The sequence below is a fragment of the Musa acuminata genome, chromosome BXJ1-8 (genome assembly GCF_036884655.1).
Source record: "Musa acuminata AAA Group cultivar baxijiao chromosome BXJ1-8, Cavendish_Baxijiao_AAA, whole genome shotgun sequence".
Taxonomy (NCBI): domain Eukaryota; kingdom Viridiplantae; phylum Streptophyta; class Magnoliopsida; order Zingiberales; family Musaceae; genus Musa; species Musa acuminata.
In genome coordinates, this window is record NC_088334.1 from 51541447 (window position 1) to 51561438 (window position 19992).

At 36.6% G+C, this 19992-nt stretch overlaps 2 protein-coding genes across 5 annotated transcripts; both read left to right on the forward strand.

The window, feature by feature from the left end:
- Window positions 1-1473: 1473 nt before the first annotated feature.
- LOC135586385 (TOM1-like protein 5) lies at window positions 1474-12259 on the forward strand. Of its 4 annotated transcripts, none has more exons than XM_065081011.1 (10): window positions 1474-1631; window positions 2292-2484; window positions 2672-2750; window positions 2936-3034; window positions 3148-3261; window positions 4383-4540; window positions 7466-7541; window positions 7795-7880; window positions 8556-8711; window positions 11542-12259. In XM_065081011.1, exons 2-10 carry the CDS (start codon window positions 2384-2386, stop codon window positions 11900-11902), a joined length of 1230 nt encoding a protein of 409 aa, XP_064937083.1. In that variant the 5' UTR covers window positions 1474-1631; window positions 2292-2383; the 3' UTR covers window positions 11903-12259. The 4 variants fall into 4 exon arrangements, with proteins under 4 accessions (XP_064937083.1, XP_064937085.1, XP_064937084.1 ...); XM_065081013.1 differs by having other exon boundaries at window positions 1517-1686; XM_065081012.1 differs by lacking the exon at window positions 1474-1631 and adding an exon at window positions 1640-1763.
- A 2226-nt stretch (window positions 12260-14485) lies between these two features.
- Window positions 14486-19109, forward strand: LOC135588734 (ribosomal lysine N-methyltransferase 3-like). Its single transcript, XM_065081015.1, has 6 exons — window positions 14486-14546; window positions 14614-14995; window positions 16281-16477; window positions 16599-16744; window positions 16831-16889; window positions 18298-19109. Exons 1-6 carry the CDS (start codon window positions 14539-14541, stop codon window positions 18949-18951), a joined length of 1446 nt encoding a protein of 481 aa, XP_064937087.1. The 5' UTR covers window positions 14486-14538; the 3' UTR covers window positions 18952-19109.
- Window positions 19110-19992: the final 883 nt, after the last annotated feature.

Below are 19992 nucleotides of genomic sequence, written 5' to 3' on the forward strand. Positions count from 1 at the left end.
CGAAATCTAATCTAAGATTTTAGAGTGGATTAGATAGAAATCTACATATAGGGAGAGATAGATACAATACCCAACAGTCCTTCGCATGTGCCACATGATGATATGTCCCACGAGAGCCTTATTTGGGACCCCCTCCCCCCCCCAACATATGTATGAGTCACCAAATGAGAAGTACATCAATTAATGCAAAGAATGTGACTGCACTTGCTCTCCTGTCACAGCCCCATGTGTTGCCTCCCTTAATACCTCCATATAAATATAAAATATAAATATGATGAATTTTTTTTTTTCAAAGTTTTTCCCATGAAATATCCCTCATTTTCATAATTGGCTCGACCATATTTTCTTTTCTTTTTTTTAAATCAGAATATATAAAATATTCTTTATTATTATTATTATTATTATTATTTCATATGGATTAATCCATCGGGTGAATCGATCCGATTATAATATTTTTAAACTACGTTATAGTATTTTTAGTAATATAAAAATATAAAATAAATATAAATATACTATGACATAAATATTTTTTTTATAAATTATGTAAAAATATTATATTTATAATATTAGAAAAAAATTATACTATTATATAAAAATATTATAATATAATATTTTTTGATATTATGTCATAATAAATTTTTTTTGACATTAATGAAAATACTATAATCTTTATGAAGAGAAACTTTCTAAGTATTCTAAGTATTAGATTAAAAAAACATTCTAAAAATAAAGAGAAATTTTCTAAAAAAAATTTTTTTTTTTTTTTGAATTCGTCCTATTATATATATGTACATACACATGCATGCATTTGTGTGCGCGAATTTTAAAGCAAACCAATCTTATCCAGCCGGATCCGGCGGCCCACCCAAGACTCGGCCCATGTGCGCCAGTCCCCCCGGTCTGGGTCCCGCAGGTCCCTAGGCGGCGGTCGGCCTTTCTCCCTAGGATCGGACGGTTGCGACAGCAGGATCACCGCGGTCTCTGGTGGACCCGCGGAACATCCGGCGACACGCTGTCCCATTGCTGTTGCCGTCTCTCTTGCTTCTCCTAGTTTCCGTTCTTTTACGAACCTGCCCCTACCCCATGTCTTAAATTACATAGTCACGAATGGTTGCCGAGTCTTATCCCTCTCATTGTTATTTACTATTGAATAGATTATATATGCACCGCGAATGATAATGACAGATCACATGGTTTGAATTGATATTATTTGTATATTGGTTAGAGATTTCTATGTGAACTATTGAGAAAATGATGGAGGAGGATAAATTTGCATCATGGAGATTAAGATGTCGCGACATGAGACACAACATGTGACTGCAGCGCAGCATCAACAAAATCATCCTCGTCTAATTTCGTGTCAGGCGTCGTGACTTAACACCAACAATTTGTACTAACGGAAACGTACTAAATAGTTGACGGGGGTAATCGTGTAATTCTAAGCTACCTTCCTGGCCTTTTCTCTGCTTTAGCTTGCTTTCTTTTCGCCCTTTCTCTTTCTCTCTCTCTTGCTGCGAGTGCTCCGCCTGGTGTTCTTCGGTGGCGGTGTCGCCTCCGCGTCGCTCTCGTCCGATTCGATTGATGCTACGTCTCGAGAAGATGGTCTAATTTTTGGTCAATTGGCTCCTTGGGTAAGTGAACCCCCTCGTTACCGGGAATCGAAGACGCAAGGGTGCGAAGGAGGGAGTGCGTGATCTTTTGGCGACATTGCTCTTCCGTTTCTGTCCCTCCGGCTTTGGTTTATGCCGATCTTGCTTGCTTTGGTGATAGTGATCTCTTGTTTTTCCCCGTTGTTTCTTTCTGAACCTATGTGCGCAAGGTGTGATCTTTGAGTGGCTTTTGACTGTTAGGCTTACTTTATGATTCCTATGCATCTCTGCTGATGCCTCTGTTTTTCGATTTCGAAACATGTTTTCTGGCAAAATTATCTCTGACGTCTAGTTCAGGTTCCCTGGCGTGTGCGGTTTCTTGAGGGTTGATTGCCTATTCCATTTTTCCGATCTGATGGGTTTTTATATTTCTTTGTACTTTTTTTTTAGAGCTGAAGTTTAAATGGTATATATTTTTATCGAAAACTCTGTCCTTTATTTGTGTGTTGCCCTTTTCATTTCTTGTGTTGGAAATTTTAGTTTAGGTCTTTGCGTTATTCTCTTCCCTGGATTTTGCTAGACTTCTTCATGATCCGTACTTTTTTTAAGGACTCAAAAGCATGTGTTTCCTTGTGTCGATTGTGATGCTCGATTCTTTTCTTGACTGTTGCATCTGCTTTTGGTATTTTTTTTCTAATGCAGGAAGCAGCGATTTTGAGGAATCGGAAGCAGTTATTGTGGCTCGGTATCTGCCCTCTTTGCTTTTCGACGTTGCTCCTGGAACCACGTTACCGATGGCGACCGAGATGGTCAGTTTGGCAACAAGCGAGAAGCTAAAGGAGATGGACTGGATGAAAAACATCGAGATTTGTGAACTTGTTTCACGTGATCCGGGGTACACATAATTGGCAAAATTAGTCAGTTTATTTTCTTCTTTTTGCTTTCACTTTATCATGAACAGGAGAAAAACTGAAATATTTCTGTTCTAATTGCTCGTGGTACATGTGGTTTTCTGTTTATTGCATCAAGTCTCATCCTTGGCACTTCGCTTTCGTGCTAACTTTATTCTTTTGGATCACCAGGCAAGCAAAAGATGTTATCAGAACAATTAAAAAGCGCTTGAAGAACAAAAATGCTAATACTCAGCTTTTCACTGTCATGGTAAGCACTACAGTTTTTTTTACTAGGAGTCTCTATGCCCCTCACTTGATTTTAGCGACTAATGGATTTTGGTTGCCAAAATGCAGTCTTATTGTGTTCGGAAAAAAAAGAATAAAACTTTTGGCAATGCTTCTTTCAGAATTTGCAGGTTTCTGATGGTAAAAAATTGCACTGTGACATTGCAGTTGTTAGAAATGCTAATGAATAACTGCGGAGAACACATTCATAGACAAGTCATTGATAACGGGCTTCTGCTGATTCTAGTGAAGATAGTGAAGAAAAAGGTCTCTCTCTCTCTCTCTCTCTCTCTCTCTCTCTCTCTTCATCTGCTGATGTTTTTGAAATCTCAAACCGGATGGGTCGGTAATCTGCAACTGATATCCATGTTTTGCTACAGACTGATTTGCCAGTTCGAGAAAGAATATTTCTTCTTTTGGATGCTACACAGACAGCCCTTGGTGGGGCTTCTGGGAAATTCCCTCAGTACTATAATGCATACTATGACCTGGTGGTAAGTACTGTATTAATAAATTGTGCTATCCCTTCAATGATTATTGTTCTCAATGGTTGCACACACATGTTTTGATACCCGTCTTACTAATCTACTTCTTTATGATATCTTCAGTTAATTTTCTTGTTTCTAACCTCAGTAGTCTTACCCAAATACAAAGCTAATAAAAATGTTAAAAGAAGGTACTCGGGTCACCATGCAATATATACCATGGGATGAATTGAGATACATACCACAATATTCCTGGTCATCTGATACATATTTTTTTATCACTTAGTTTTGTTCGTTTGGCTTGACCATTTGAAACTCACACTTGCAGACAAGAATTTACTGATAATGGTGTTGGATTGGCCATCATTATAGAAATCCAATCACTTGTTTATGTCATTTATTTTTGTAATCACATAGTTTATTTGTTTGGGATGATCATTTGAAACTCACACATGCATACAAGAATTTTCTGATAATGGTGTTGGATTGGCCATCATTATACTTCGGGATGGCCTTTAGATGTCGTTCCAATTATTCCTGGCTTTAGCTTGTTTGGTTATTATTGTCCGAAGAATGGTAGAGGGATATGGAAATGCATCAGGGAACTCTCTCTCTCTCTCATATGAGTAGAAGAATAAGCTTTTCACACATTAATGGCATCACCTTACACAAAAGGGTGATCAACACATTACACAAAGGGGTGAAGAAGAAATCTATGACTTCTCAATCATTCTATTCGCTTGTCTTTGTCGGAGCATGCTTGCTTTGTGACCACTTTAATCTTAGATAGAAAAAGCTTTAGCAAAGATAAAAAATATGTATAGATGTAAAAAATCCCTATTAATTGTTTTTCTTCCATTTCTCCTAAATAATTTGAAATATTATCATTTATCTTTGATTTGATAACACTTCATCTTACCTCATTCTATCCTTGATTAGAGATTAGTGAAATATTTGTTTGGAGTTTTATTTTTTCTTAAAAAAAGACATATGTAGCCTTTTCAAAGGCTAAGATCATTGTCAAGATAAATTTATTTGGAGTTCTGTTTGTAGTTAGTTTTTGATATTTCTTAGATCATCCTTTGCTTCTCTTTTTATGATATTTATTGTCTTTTGTTTGTCGGCTCCAGTCTGCTGGGGTACAGTTTCCACAGCACCCTCATGTTACCCCACCAACAGTACCTGCTTCAAAGACACAAGCAAAACCATTGTCTGCTCAAGAATCTCTCTTTCAAAGATGTGAAAATGGGGAAAGACAAGCAACTGCTCAGCTCATACCTGACTCTAGGTATGTAAGCTGATCATTATTATCTGCTATTTATATTTCTTAGGACTATTTTCCTGAAATCAGAATGAGCATTGTGATTTTTTTAATTACTATATTAAAATGAATGATTAAAAATTTGATAGAGAAATCTCTAATTATATACATATTCATGTGGTCATTCAACTATCTAATTTGGAAATGGGGGACAAGGCTTTCATACTCGTTAATGGTGTGGACCTGATCATTTGTTTTTTTTCGTCAAAATGGGTAGGACAGCAAACGGGAGTTTAGGGTTTTGCCTTTAACAAGCCCTCGTTCAATTCAAGAAGCAGAAGCCTCTTGAAGAGATTATAATTAATGAACTAGACTGATTTTATTGCTGAAAAATACTGAAAAAATAGCAGAAAAAATACGGAAGAGTTCTGGACATGTTTTGGTTCTGGCAAGCTCGTCTGTTTAAAACCTTACATAGACTCTTGAATAATAAAATGTTGATACAAAAATGCTTAATAATCGCTAACAACCTTGTTCAGCTAAATATTGGTCATTGATTGCTTCTGTGACTGAAAAGGGGGCTCACTCCTTTACCATTGAGGAACATGACTGGAACGCGGCAATGAAGGTGTAGTGTGAACTTGGTCTGGAGTCACAGATGTGGTGGTGCAATGTTGCTGTGGCGAACATGGAGCAAGATTGCGATTGATTGGGGCAGTAGATGTAGCTTGGTGACTTGGGATGGCACAATGTTGATGTCTTGGGGTTCCCACGGCATACACAACATAGGAACATGCAGATCTTGCAATCTTGGTTACCACACAAGCACAAATGTGAGGCTTAAGCAGCTGTAGCTGAGAGCAAGACACTCAGTAACAATGCCTTGCTTCTCAGATTCACCTTGTACCAAAGAGGGTGCAATGTTGTCACTCTTCATGATGTAAGTCGTGACCAAGCAAGTTGACGGTCTTTTCCATCATTCTTGATGTTCAACAGCTTGGGGTTCCCATGGCATACACAACATAGAAACATGCGGATCTTGCAATCTTGGTTACCACACAAGCACAAATGTGAGGCTCAAGCAGGTGTAACTGAGAGCAAGACACTCTGTCGCAATGCCTTGCTTCTCAGATTCACCTTGTACCTAAGAGGGTGCAACATTGTCACTCATTCATGATGTAAGTCATGACCAAGCAAGTTGAGGGTCTTTTCCATCATTCTTGATGTTCAACAGCTTTGAGCTTGAGACAGTTCAATTGGGTGCAATAATTAAATATATCGAACTGGTCACCTGAATCTTCAGTGGGGCCTTCCTGCTTGGCTTTTGACATTCAACCTGCCATCCATCCTTAAATAAAACACTAAAGGGTGCAACCGGCTCCATCTTGATCTTCATTTACTAATGGAACTTGCTGCTTATAAAATCATGGGTTAAACTGGTGTCAACCAAAAATTTAATGTAGCCATGTAGAGAAGCTGAGAACTGTCATGGCTTTGTAAAGCTAAGGTTTTATTTTTTCAATCAAGCATAAAGGGAAATTTGGGTACATTTTGCTGGTAAGAAAGCTGATTCCAAGTTCAGCTCTTGTCTAATTCATCTTCTTCCTTAGCCAATATCATTAATCCCCCCTAACCAGTATGATTAGTCCTTCGTGGTGGAAAGATAGATCCTTTCTTCTGCAGTTTGCTAGTTTGGTTCTCTTCAAATTACAATTTTGTATTGACTTTCGAGGTAGAAAACTTAACTGCTGGTTGAGCTGAAAATGCCACTTTTGGTTCTTGCCTACCATTATCTGCAAAAAGTGCATGATTCATCAGGATATGATGATGAGATGGACATACCATAAGTTTCTAGATATGAAATTAACTCTCAATATTAAAGACATCCTTCTTCCACCTTGGCCTCATCTACAGCAGCAAGCAGTCTTGGATGGGGCTATCTTTCAGTTCGTTGATGACTTTGCCCAATCTACATAGATATGTAATTTTTTAAAAAGAATGCTGCATATCCTCTCAAAGTCATTATACTAATCCACTATTTATCCTTTTTAATTTAATGTAGCATAGTGCCATAGTTCACCATGGGCAAAGGTCTAAGTTTCATCATCAACACCTCAAAATAATCCCTTTAGGTGTATGTGCCAACCAATACTGGTTACCATTGTTCTACTGTGCAGCAGTATCCTCGAGTGAAAAGAGAAGCAGAAATTTGAAGTCTTCAGGACTAACCATCCAAAATTTTCTGTCCTGAGGGCCAACTTGTTGGATCACATTTATTGAACTTGTGAAAATTAGTTTTTTTGTTGTGCAAAGTGTGACTGATCCATTGTTTTAAGTCCTCGGTAGGTTGTCCAGGTAGCTGAAAATAGTTATACAAGATTTGCTGCTAGGATATGTTTTGCTTCTTATTTATTTCTCCGGTAACAGAAGGAATTATATACTGCACCTATCCTCTGTCGGGCCCAAGTTGATGCTAATTATGCCATTTTATGGTTGACTGTGACAAAACTAGGGGAACTACATAATTGGCAACTAGAGTTGTCTAACATCATTTACTCATTTAAATGAGAAATTTGTATAAGAGAATGTGGTTTTGTTTCTTTGGATTTAAAAAGATTGAGACCTTGAACATTTGCTATAAATTTGGACTATGAAGATTGAGATATTGGTAAGCATTGGATCGGTAAAACCTGAAGTTTTTCTATAAGTATCTGATAAACATATCAGAATGCATGAAAATGTGTTGGTTAAATATTTTTCAAAAAAGATCCAACAAAACTTATAGATTTCCTAGTGAAGATTCTCCTAGACAAATTTTGATGAACATACAAATTGCACCTAATTTCTGTCTAACCTTACTAAATTTACTTTGCTAATGTTTTTTATTCTGTTGACCCATTATCTTCCATCAAATTTACTTGTTCTCCAATTTATCTGCTTGTCTTATTTCAGTATAATACATAAAGCATCTAGTGTCTTGGAAGTTTTAAGGGATGTTCTGAATGCTTTGGATCCTAAGCGACCTGAGGTATGGAATGGGAAAACTTAATTTACCTACCATCTTCTTCGGAAAAGATATTAGTTAAAATGGTTAAATAAATACTTCTCTTGAAATTGTCAATATTCATGTTAACAATGCCTTTTAAAATAAGGATTTTTCAGTATAATCATCACAGTGATTGGACGTCTAAGATCTGAAACTAGAATATGCTTGGTTTACATGGTTATCTGTTGTGTTTGCTCGATTGACATTAATTGGATTCTTAACCTACTCATTGCAGGGAGCAACTGATGAGTTTGTATTAGATCTTGTGGAACAATGCTCATTTCAGAAGCAGCGAGTCATGCACCTCGTAATAACCTCCCGGTAGGACATTTTGATCTTGTTCTTTTTTTTCCTATTTACTATTTGCTTAGACATTTCAATTTTGGCTTGATTTTGATCTTTTAATCATTTTTTGTTTCTTATTGAATAATGATTCTGGTGTTTTATAATTGTAGATCCTCATTGAAATTGTATAATTACCACTGGTAGTTTGCTTTTCGTTGAGAACCAGTCCTGGTCCCCATCCAACTTTGATAATGAGAGAAAATATTCTTGACCTTGGAAAAAAAAAATGTTTGTTGGACATACACAAACATTATGATGTTCAGAATATTACTACACATGCTAAAACCAAGTGTTTTGGTAGGTTAATATTGAGTGTAATTAATTGGGTGTATACTGGAGTTTCTGCCTTCCTAGATGCTAGATAGTGTTCTTTATATGAATTACAGTTTTAACTGATGACATTGCATCATGGACAAAAGTTGGTAAGTGCCTTCATGCTAGCATGGATATCTAATCGTGGCCTTCACATTTGAACTATCTATGGAACATCCTTTTGCCACGAAGATGTTTTTTTAACCATGTGGATGCTCACCGTTATCTTAATATTTATCTTGAATTTCCTCGAAACTGCAGTTGGCTGATTATTAAACGACATGAGCTGGCATTTTTATAATAAACAATTTGTTGTTCTAATGCATTTGATGTCTTCAGGGATGAGAAAGTGATCACTCAAGCCATTGAATTGAACGAACAGCTAGAGAAGGTGCTCACCCACCATGATTCTCTACTTTCAGTTCATGCTACTCCAACTTCTTGTATTGATGAACAAGCTGAAGAGGAAGAGGATGCAGAATGTCTTTATCGAAGGTTTCGTTGCTTATACTTGTTCCTTGCATACATAGAAAATTCAAACTTTCAACTTTTGCATATCATGGGCTAAGGTTCCAGTGGTACCCAAGTTGCTGCTTTGTCAGTGGCACAACCCATATTATGCGCCATACTGGATCATTTGCCACACATAGGGGCATGAAAACCACACAAACACAAGCTCCATGGAGCCATAGGCAATATATTTGTATAGCAAATCTTACACACTTGCAACAAAAGAAAAGTAAATTTGTAATCCAAAACAAATTATAGAAGAATTATAAATTTTATTTATTAGGAACAACTGAGTCGAAACTGATTTGCGACTCATCCTGTCTCTTTTTAAATGAGTTGAATATTGTAAACCGCAAGGCTCTTTTCAGGCCTTTGTCTGCCCAACAAGCCCCTCTCCATTGGCCTTTGGGTTGGAAGATAAGGAAGAGAGTTTGATTTTCTTTGGTATTCTTCTTGTTGAGAGAGAGCAAGCAAAAAGAAGGCAAAAGACTCAATAGCCCTTCCGTTAGCCAGCACCCTAACCTTGGCTCAAGCCGATCTGGTAGCAGCTGGAGCTCTTGCTTTACCAGTTCTATTGAGATCAACAATATTCTGTCCTGGAGTTGTCTTCATTTTCAGCTTTTTTCAATAATGAGGAAAGTTAAAACGATTTATTTCCTGAAGAGTGCGACTGTTCCCAATTAATGTGCATTCTGATCCATACCAATCCAATAGTGTTGTATAACATCTATTTAGCTATATGCTTTTTTTTCCCATTCTGTTGTATATATATCTTATTGTTATTTTGATCATGACTGGGTGTGATGTCTCAAGATGCCTGTTATTAGGCAAACAAATTCAGGTAGTTCGAATTATCGTATGGCATCGTATGATCATTTCTAGGTAATGATTATATTACTTTGTGAGAACCATATAGTTTAATGAAAACAAGTCATGAGTATAATTATTCACTAACCAAAAAGGAAAGAAGACAAAACATGACTACTACTTTCTTTGGGTATTGATGACAAAATCATCTTGGAATCAAGATGCACTAGATTAGGCCTGGTCTAAGGCCATACTTAAGACTCCCTAATTTTCAATCAAGCTAAAAGAAAGTCACATGAGGGAAACAAAAATAGGAATACTCACCTGTGCCTTGTGATTCTCCCTTGTGGTAGGTAATGTAAAATCAGCATTGTAACTGTTATCTTCTTATACAGGAAAACTAGCAATGTGGATGACTATGTTGTTGCCATGGCAGATACTTGCAGAAAAGCGTGGGCTTTTTTCATTGTTATGTTAGCAATAATCATTGAGATTATGTGACTTTATGTCAGCATTTGAATCTCAGTTTGTTTTTCTGATGCCTAAATTTTGAAAACTTCCTTACTTGCATATTATACAAGAACATAAACCAAAGGAATACCAACCACATCATATGTGCCATATGATCAATCAGGTCTTTTTAGATCTGTGGCTATCTTGGCTAGTTTGGTCATGACATCATATCTTTTTCTTTTTCTCCACACTAGATTTTTGGAAATGTCTGAGTTACCTTGTTTTAGCATGTTCTTTTTGTGCAGTTATATCCCTTGCAGAGGATCTTAAGCAAAATCCATGAATCTATCTTTCTGATTTCTGTGCCAAACCAGTCACATCTTGACAACATAAAAAGTCAAATGTTGAATTGCTAATACAGTGCTGAAATTGACCTGTCAGCATTTTGGCAAACAAATCCCTCATTTTACATATTACTGTTTGATTGGAAAGCTGGCAGGGCAACAAGATGTGTGACCCCAGGTTCGGCCAGTGCTAGACTTTTTCATACTGGAGGTCTGTGTGAAGTAGGTGAATGAAAAATATGTCACAAAATTAGGACATTTTACTCTCAATTTCTTGTGGACCTCTTCCACTGTTGTATTTTGCATAAAGTTAGGGAATTGTCACACAGTTTTCAGGAAATTCTCATGTACATGATGTCCATTATTTGGAATATTTGTGAAAGCTTCTCACTAGCTGAAAGATGCTCCTGATTTATCCATTACCTAGTTATGAATAATCAAATTTATCCCAAAAAATAAAGAGGAAGCTTAAATTTCAGATATGGCCCATGACATATGGCTCCTGTTTAACTTAGCGAAAGGCATTTTTCAGGTAGTTCCTTGCCAAATTTTTTATTTAGCTCTTCTAAGTGTGTTAACCTTCTGTCCTAGGTATCCTACTAAACTCATCTTGGGGGTAGAAAATCTTCCTCGTTGTGTTGATAAACATGAAAACTGTTTGAGCAATCCTTTGAGTCTTGTTTTTCATACTTGAAGAGAATCTAGCGCAAAAGCAGGTGGAGATTAAGAAAGGTTCTTCTCTGAGGCACAACTTTGTCTCAATATTGGACATTGTAGATGGAGTTATACATTGATTTATTAAATATCTCAATCTGTATTTACTTGCATGTATCTCTGTCTACCTTGTTTGTTCCATGGCTGACACTCTTGTCACTGAAAAGGATAAAAAAGTTGGTTCTTTCATGTCAGTTGCCCTTGCAGCTTGGTCATAGTGCTGATTTAGCTAGACAATAGAATGATTTATATTAAAAAAAAAGGGGATTCCCGTCTACCTTGTTTGTTTCATAGCTGAAACACTGTCATCACTGAAGAGGATCCAAAATTTGGTTCTTTCATGTCAGTTGCCCTTGCAGCTTTGTCAATGTGCTGATTCAACTATGCAATAGTAGAATGATTTACACTGAAATCCAAAGGATTTTTCTTTCATACTGACCAAGTTATACTTCTTTGTGCACTGATGCTCCTGTTCTCTCTTCCCTGAAAAATTACAGAATATGCAAAGGAAAAGCTTGTGCTGAAGATCAGTCAGAGGGTTCGATAAGTTCTTTTAGATCAATTCCAGAGGAAAAGATGCGGAGGCCACTTATAAGGCCACTCTGCATAAATTCATCTGATTCAGATTGTAAACCATTGGATCCTGAGAGTAAGCAGTCTTCGCTTGTGTCATTGCCACCTCCACCAGCCAGGCACACGGAGAGAGAAAAATTCTTCAAGGAAAAGAGTAGGGATGGCTCCGGCATTGCAGGTCATATGAGGGGCCTATCACTGGACAGCCGTAACGGTAGTAGCTCCCGAAGTGGCAGCACTGATTGTAGCGAAAGAGATGTATTTGGTTTTCGAGACTCATATTAACAGCAGGAGGATCTGCATAAATATGGCATCTGCTTCACTGTGCTAATACAGAGATTTGGAATTTCTGTTTTCCTTTTCATGATTACCCCCCTTGGAGGTTCGAGGTGTTGACTATTTGTCCTGGCTGACACATTTGTTGCAGTGTCTCCATTGTCTCTGGTTTGAACTAGTTGGAATTGGTAGTGGTGTTATGAAGAGGGGAAGAACAGAGTGGTTATTGGTTGTGTTAACCAATGCACGCTAGGGCCTTTTTCTGAGCTTGCTGCATCACTGTTTTGTATTCCATGTAACATGAACTCAAACCTTCATGGTGTCATATAGAATAATAATAGGATGGCAGGTTGATTTGCTGGTGAATCTGAAATGGGTCTCATGCTTTGTTTTTGAATGCTATTGATTTGTCTTGCCTAGTCTGATACTATCCAAAAACTTGTGTAGAGTGAGAGAGATTAGGCTGAGTTTTTGAGTTTCTTCATCTGTACCATTAATAATTTTGTTATAATACAAGTTGTGGTATTTTGGTGCTGCACAAGCTCCAAATAAATGTTGGAACATTTGTAAGGTAAACATAAAATTTTTCATATATTTTTTTATTCATTTTTTACTTTATGATGTTATCTTTTGGATTTTATTTTTATTATTTATAATTTTAATATCTCGAAACAGAAGATATTGAAATTATTTTTTTATTCATCATTATCGTATCGATCTAATATATGATAATGAGTGTATTTTTTGTCAATGTAACTGACAGTATTTGTGTATTTTTTGACAACCAAAAACAATCTGGATTGTTCCAAGAACAACTATGGTTTCATCCATCTTGAGACTACTGATAAGAGTATAATGCCATTTCCTATCCATCTCGTCTCATGTGGCTTCCAGAAGTTTATTGGCATAAAAAAATTTGGAATGGAGGTTATACTCAGATGGTAATTTCTTGGATCAATCAGTATTATACCAGCTCCCCATTTGGTTATTTAAATCATTATTGCTTGTTGGACATATGGTCCATGACATAGAACAATGTATCTAATTTCTCATACTGATGTCCTCCGAGGGTATACGACTGTGAATTGGATCACTGGATGTGTTGCTGATCCATGAGACACAACAATGTATCTAATTTCTTCATTAAATCAGTCTTTGGACATCCAATTTGCCTTTTTCTTGAAACAGAAATTGAATGTAGGTGGTTAATGATGAAATAATGGCCTATGTCAGATGCTTATGATATACTCTTTTGATTGTTTGAGGCTCCAAAACACAAACTGATGGAATAAGTTGCCATCAATTGGTCATCCAAACAGATACAAGAAGAAGCTGATGAATACAAGCCAGAGGGCCAATAAAATTTGGAGTCTATCTGCTTAACCACTGAAAGCCTTGTCAATTATTGTTCTTCTTGGTGGTAATAATACTGCTTGCCTTTTTGTATTGTCTTCCATGCTGCTCAAGACTAGCTTTTATGGTTTTACAGTGATCGTATCCTCAGCTTTAGTATCAATTTGTACTCTGATTACACTCCCTTAATATATTTATGATTGTATCCTCGAGATTTAGTATCAATTTGTGCTCTGATTACATTCCCTTAATATATTTATGATTGTGCTGTGAGCTTTAGTATGAATTTATGTTCTGATTACACTCCCTTAATATATTTATGATTGTATCTTCAAGCTGTGAGCTTTAGTATGAATTTATGCTCTGATTACACTCCCTTAAAATATTTATGATTGTATCCTAAAGCTGTGAGATTTAGTATCAATTTATGCTCTGATTACATTCCCTTAATATATTTATAATTGTATCCTTGTGTTGTGAACTTTAGTATCAATTTATGCTCTGATTACACTCCCTTAATATATTTATGATTGTATCTTCAAGCTGTGAGCTTTAGTATGAATTTGTGCTATGATTACACTCCCTTAATATATTTATGATTATATCATCAGGTTGTGAGCTTTATTATCAATTTGTGCTCTGATTATATACCCTTAATATACTTATGATTGTATCAATAAGGTGTGAGCTTTAGTATCAATTTATGCTCTGATTAGACTCCCTTAATATATTTATGTATTAAAATATTTGGTCAATTCAGAAATTTCTTTCTCAATCCTACATTAAAATCAACCGTGAAAGTTGTTCAAACCATATTAACATTTTGCACCTTTGCATAAATAATTAACTGCTTTTTAAAATATCTATTATTATCTTAACAACATTATCACTTACATTTAATGGTTTTACATATCTATTTTTAGAAAAAATTGGAAATAACATGTTTGCCTTACAAATTTTAGTATAGCATGAATAATCAATCCTCTAAATATTATTAATCATCCTCTTTTCTTTAACATTAGAGTTAAAGGTATTGATGATAATTAGAGTTTCTTTAAAAGCAATGAGTTCTTAAAGGTATTGATGAGTTTCAAGTAACAGTCAATTACAATGAAGATTAATTAAAAGTGCATAAATATCAGTTTCTCCTGTTCTCGTTTCCCGCTTTTTCACGATGCTCGTTTCCCGGTTCCTTAAATGGAGCCCCGGCCGGCGCTCGAGCAAACCCTACACGTTTGAATCCTCACCTTCGTTCTCGTTACCAAAAGCGCAGACCGCCGACGCCTCCTGTGATGAGCCGGTACGCCTTTCTTCTCCTATCCTAATGCATAGCTTTGTAGTGCATGTCTTAGTCTCTTCAATGTCAGGCGATTGAGGACCTTCAAGCGATGGATGAGATCCCACGGCATCGATTGCAGCGACGCCCTGAAACTCGACGACGCCGGCAGCGAAAGCGGTGATGGAATCTCGGTGAGGGCCGTCTGCGACCTGACGGAAGGGGACCTCGTGGCCACCATCCCGAAGAGCGCGTGCCTCACCATCCGGACCTCCGCCGCGCGCGACATGATCGAGAGCGCCGGTTTGGCGGGATGTCTTGGCCTGGTCGTCGCTCTCATGTACGAGAGGAGCCGCGGACCCGCGTCGCCGTGGCAGGGGTACCTCCAGCTCTTGCCGGAGAGGGAGTGCGTGCCTCTCGTCTGGACCTGGCGGGAAGTCGACACCTTTCTCTCCGGAACGGAGCTCCACAAGGTATAAAAATTCTGGTTTTGTATTGCATTGTCGATTCTTTATGTCCAATTGTTAATGAGTTATTAAGCATCTAATAATGGCTTAAATTTTATATTTGATCCTTTCAGCATTTTGTACTATGTTTTCCACTTTCATTATACTAAGCTTGGAATAATAGAACACAGAACAGCTATGTTACATACATCGTTTTTCTTCTGTGGAAGGTTAATCTAGTTGGACTACTTACCAAAAAAAAAAAAAATCTAGTTGGACTTGGTTTGGTATTTTTACTAATCATTATTTCATATTTCTGGAACTCACATCTATATGGTCCTGAGATGAAAAAACTTCTATTCTGCAATGTATAAGCTGGTGGAGGCCGTGATACAGTTCATCAGATGCCTACACGACATCATGTTGTTTGTACTCTGCTTGGTTTACATTTACGTGAGTGACCTGTCGACCTGTTTCTTCGTTCAGCACCTCCTTTTCTCTCTGTTGTTTTCCTTTTTATTATTCTTCCTTTTTTTTTTTTCATGATCTTTGGCATCAATTCTTTGGTGGTTGTTCTCCCTTTATATGAATTATCTTTTCTCCTTCTGTATTCTTTCATATATCATTTCACTTCATATGGAATGACTGAAGATTTATATTCTCTTGAAAAACAGATTGTTATCGTGCTCATCATGTCTGAGTAACTTGAATAGGCATTATAAGACAATTTCATCTACTTTTCATCAGCCTGTGTTTTGAATTATCTTCTTCTTTCTGTGTTCTTTCATGTATTATTTCACATATGGAATGAATAGAGATTCTTATTCTTTAAAAAGAAAAAAAACATTGTTATTGTGCTCATCATGTCTGAGTAACTTGAATAGCCATAATAAAACAATTTCATCTGCTTGGCATCAGCCCCATTAGGTTCTGAGGTGATCAAGATTTTTTTTTTTACATGCCAAAATAAATTTGATTTGTTTGCATTTCATTTTGGCTCTGTATAACCTGCTGACAAGTTCAGTTGGACATGTTAATTTAATTTAGTTTGTTAATGGTCCCTTTTGTGTTGTTGTGGTCCTCTTGGCTGGCTTACAAACTGATTCCATTTTCCCATCTATGATCTGCATGTTTGCAGTCTTGTTCTCTCGTTGTATGCAATGTTCAGTGGACATTCTTTTATCTACAAATCTTGTTGCAATGGAAGTATTTTTATCCACTGGATAAGATGCTGTACACTCTGCCCTTTATACAGAGGCTTCTGATACTGATTATTTTTCTTTTTCACTGTGTTCTGGAAATATCTAGACAGGCAGTAAAGCAAGACAAGACGATCTTATGTGAGGATTGGAGAGAATGTATTGAACCCCTAATTCTATCTGGTGAATGGAAGCTTGACCGAGATAATTTTGGTGTTGAGCAATATTTTTCTGCCAAGAGTCTGGTTTCATCAAGATCTTTTGAAATAGATGATTACCACGGATATGGAATGGTACCTTTAGCTGATCTGTAAGTTAACCATTTGTTATGACAAATATTCAAGTTCTAAGCACACTCTACACAGATGTGTAGAGGAACCATTTCTCCAATTGTTTTTTCCTTGTTTAACTATGTTCTAAAAACACTTCAGCTTCAATCACAAGACAGGAGCTGAGAATGTCCATTTGACCTCTGTATGTTCCCCTTCTAGCTCAGATGATGAAGGAGATGATCATGCCAGTGATGAGGCTAGTGATGATAAATTATTAATTGACGAATCCAATACTAGCTCTTCAGGTTTCACTGTGATCCAACCACACTTTTTAGAAGGAGCTTTTCTGGTTGGGAAAATTAACCTAGTGATATTGTTTTCTATTGTTTAGGAGAAGATAATACTGCTCTAGAAATGATTATCGTGAGAAATGTTGAGGCAGGATTTGAGGTTAGTATTTTTTATTTTCACTTTCTTTGTAATTTTTCATACATGTAATTGAAGCACAATATTATAAGTTTCCTGTGTAATCACATGTATGAAGTATTTTTGGTGACTCGTGGATCTTGGTAAGATTTATATATCAGGATACTACTATGATTTGTTCATGCATCCTTAAGATTGCCTCACTTTCTCTTGCATCAACAAAGTTGATTAAAGCATCTAAAATTTAAGAATGACATAGTGAGGTACCAACCAAGTTGATGCTTTCTCCTGTATTTTTGAGTATTCTTAATTAAAAAAAATTCTTTTGGTGTTTGCTATCTATTATAAACTTCTTTTTGATGCCAATCCCATGTTGCTCTGTCATCACTGACATTATTTGTTTGGGATCAACCCATATTGGTTTTTAACACAGTGATACAAATATCCTATGATTTTCCTTTTTTGCAATTCACCCATATTGTAAATCTCCCACTCTTTATGGACCAAAGGATATTTCATTTTCTGATACTTTGAATTATATATTTCAGTAGAGCCTTACGTTAGTTTAGTGCCACTACAGTTAGTTCCTCGTGAACTATACTAGGCCCTTCTCCTGCAGTTCTTGATACTTGTAGATACTCATAATAGCTCTTTAGATAAGTTTAAATTTTCAGGATATCTTTTATTTGCATTTTTTTTCCGGATCAAAGCTTTTAACTGCGTAAGGCTTTCTGCTTAATGTCTGAGTTCTAAAACTAATCACCTCAACATTCAACTGTCTGATGGATTGCTTCTATCATTCTTATCTTGTAGCATGCTGTTCTTTTATTGAATTGACCGACTATTTGTTGAAAGATGTAAGCTACTGTAAGAAAACATGGAACGTTTTATTCCATAAGTAAGATGATTAGCTAACTAGAAACCTAGGAACTCTAAAAAGTGACACCTACTGTGAGAAAACATAGAATCCAAAGATTTGTAACATGTTAGTTTCTTTTCCCTTGTTAATCACCCGAACACACACACACACACACACACACACACACCCCTACACCTCTTTTGAGAGTTATATAGCTACAAGTCTTCATTGTCAATGCTGCTCTTTTTAATTAACCAACTAACCTTTCAAGCCAATCAAAACCTCGACAAGCACCATTAGGTGGACAAATTGGATATATCTTGTTTACATGTTGTCCCTAAAACCAGCTGGAGAATCATTCAAACCTAAATTTAGCTCTTAGTTCTGGCACCTTTTCTCTCAGTTATTTCCTTCTCACCACTCAAAAGTCTCCATTATTTCACTTGTCCTCCTTGCAGTTCCATTCTGCATGTCCTTTTCATCAACTCTAATGAGTGATGTGCTTCAGCTTCTATTGTATTTTCATGTATGTTACCAACCAAATCAGACTGATATGAGATCCATCTTTTTCAGGTTTTCAACACGTATGGATCTATGGGCAATGCTGCCCTGCTTCACAGATATGGGTTCACTGAAGCTGACAACCCATTTGACATTGTTAACATTGACCTAGCCTTGTTAGTTAGATGGTGCTCATCCACATTCTCCAATCGTTATGCCAGAGCAAGAATTTCTTTGTGGAGAAGGCTAAATTATTCAGGATGCTCTAGCCAGCATACCGAGTACTTTGAAATATCTTATGATGGGGAACCACAACTGGAGCTTCTTGTCCTTCTTTATATCATCTTTTTGGCAGATGATGCTTATGAGAAGCTGAGCTACATGGTTGATGCATTTGAGGGCCCAGATGAATCTACAAATATTGTGAACTTAATCAAGATCACGAGAAATAAATTCCGCAAAGTAAAGGGTCATAAGAAACCGGAAGACATCAAAGAACTGTTGGTGTCGGAGAATGTATGTTCTGCCTTAATATCACTAGCTGATTTGAGGGAAAGCCTCTATGGCACAAACTCCCTGGACGAGGACATGAACATGTTGAAAAGACGTTGTCCGGTTAAAGACAGGAAGCTGTACCATTCTCTGATACTGCGAACGAGTGAAAGGATGATACTTGCAAGGCTAAGAGATTATGCTTTAAAACGATCATCTGGGAAGAAGGCATAATAGTATAGAGAGCTCATTAATTTTCATGTATTGGAGTATCCCATTCATGTGATTTATTAATGTCTACTGGTAGATAGAAAACTATTTATCTTTTGTTTTGTATTGAAATTTGAAAGTTAGAATTTTTGTTCAGTTCGCATTCATTTTGCTACTTTCTATGAATAGTTGACTGAATAAACTTGACATGTTACATTTATACTCTTTTCAGTCTGCTAGAGAAGAGCTGGTCAGATTTGATTTGGTATTTCGTAGAAATTATACATGAAGCTTATTATCTTAGACATGATATCCAAAAATAAGATGCCAAGTATTTGTGTGTAAGGTTTAATATATTTCTATTGTTAGATAGTTCATGCTAAAAATAAAAAGAGACTTAATTAGTTCCCTTATTTAATCCCAAAAATCCTATACAGCTAATGGATTTGATTATTTCATTTGAAACGATTTAATTATTTAATCAAAGAAAAAAAATAATGGGTAACTTTCTCAAAAAAATCAAGTTTTTATTTTTATTTTTTCTTGCATGGTGTCCTTTTCTTTAACTTTATTCTTGTAAAGTGCTTTTAATTTTTCAAAAGATAATATTATCTTTAGGTTTTCGTTTTGTCGACCTTCGCCCTCACCCCTTATCCTCTCATGTGGGAGGTGCATGTTGCCCACTTGCAGTCCTCGTCGCTTAGGTTTAGGCGTTTGATGTCCTACCTCTTTAAATTTGGTACATTAACTTAGGCGTTTGTTGTCCTACCTCTTTAAATTTGATACATTAACGATTGTTGTCTTTGTTCATATTATCATCTCCTCCCTATGATGAGAAGGATGATTTTTTCCTCTCCGATGTTATCCTTGTCCTCATCGCTCTCGTTTTGTTGCTTAAATCTTATCGCTCGTTCTCTTGTGTGCTCTCGATTAATATGTGAGAGAGATGAGATGTTAAACGTCTAAAGTCAAATGACAGGGATCATGAATAAGTTATGGGCCCTTGTAGTAAAGGGTGAAGGAGCCCAAGAAAGGAGGCTGTGGATGGGTGATGGGCTCCTTCAA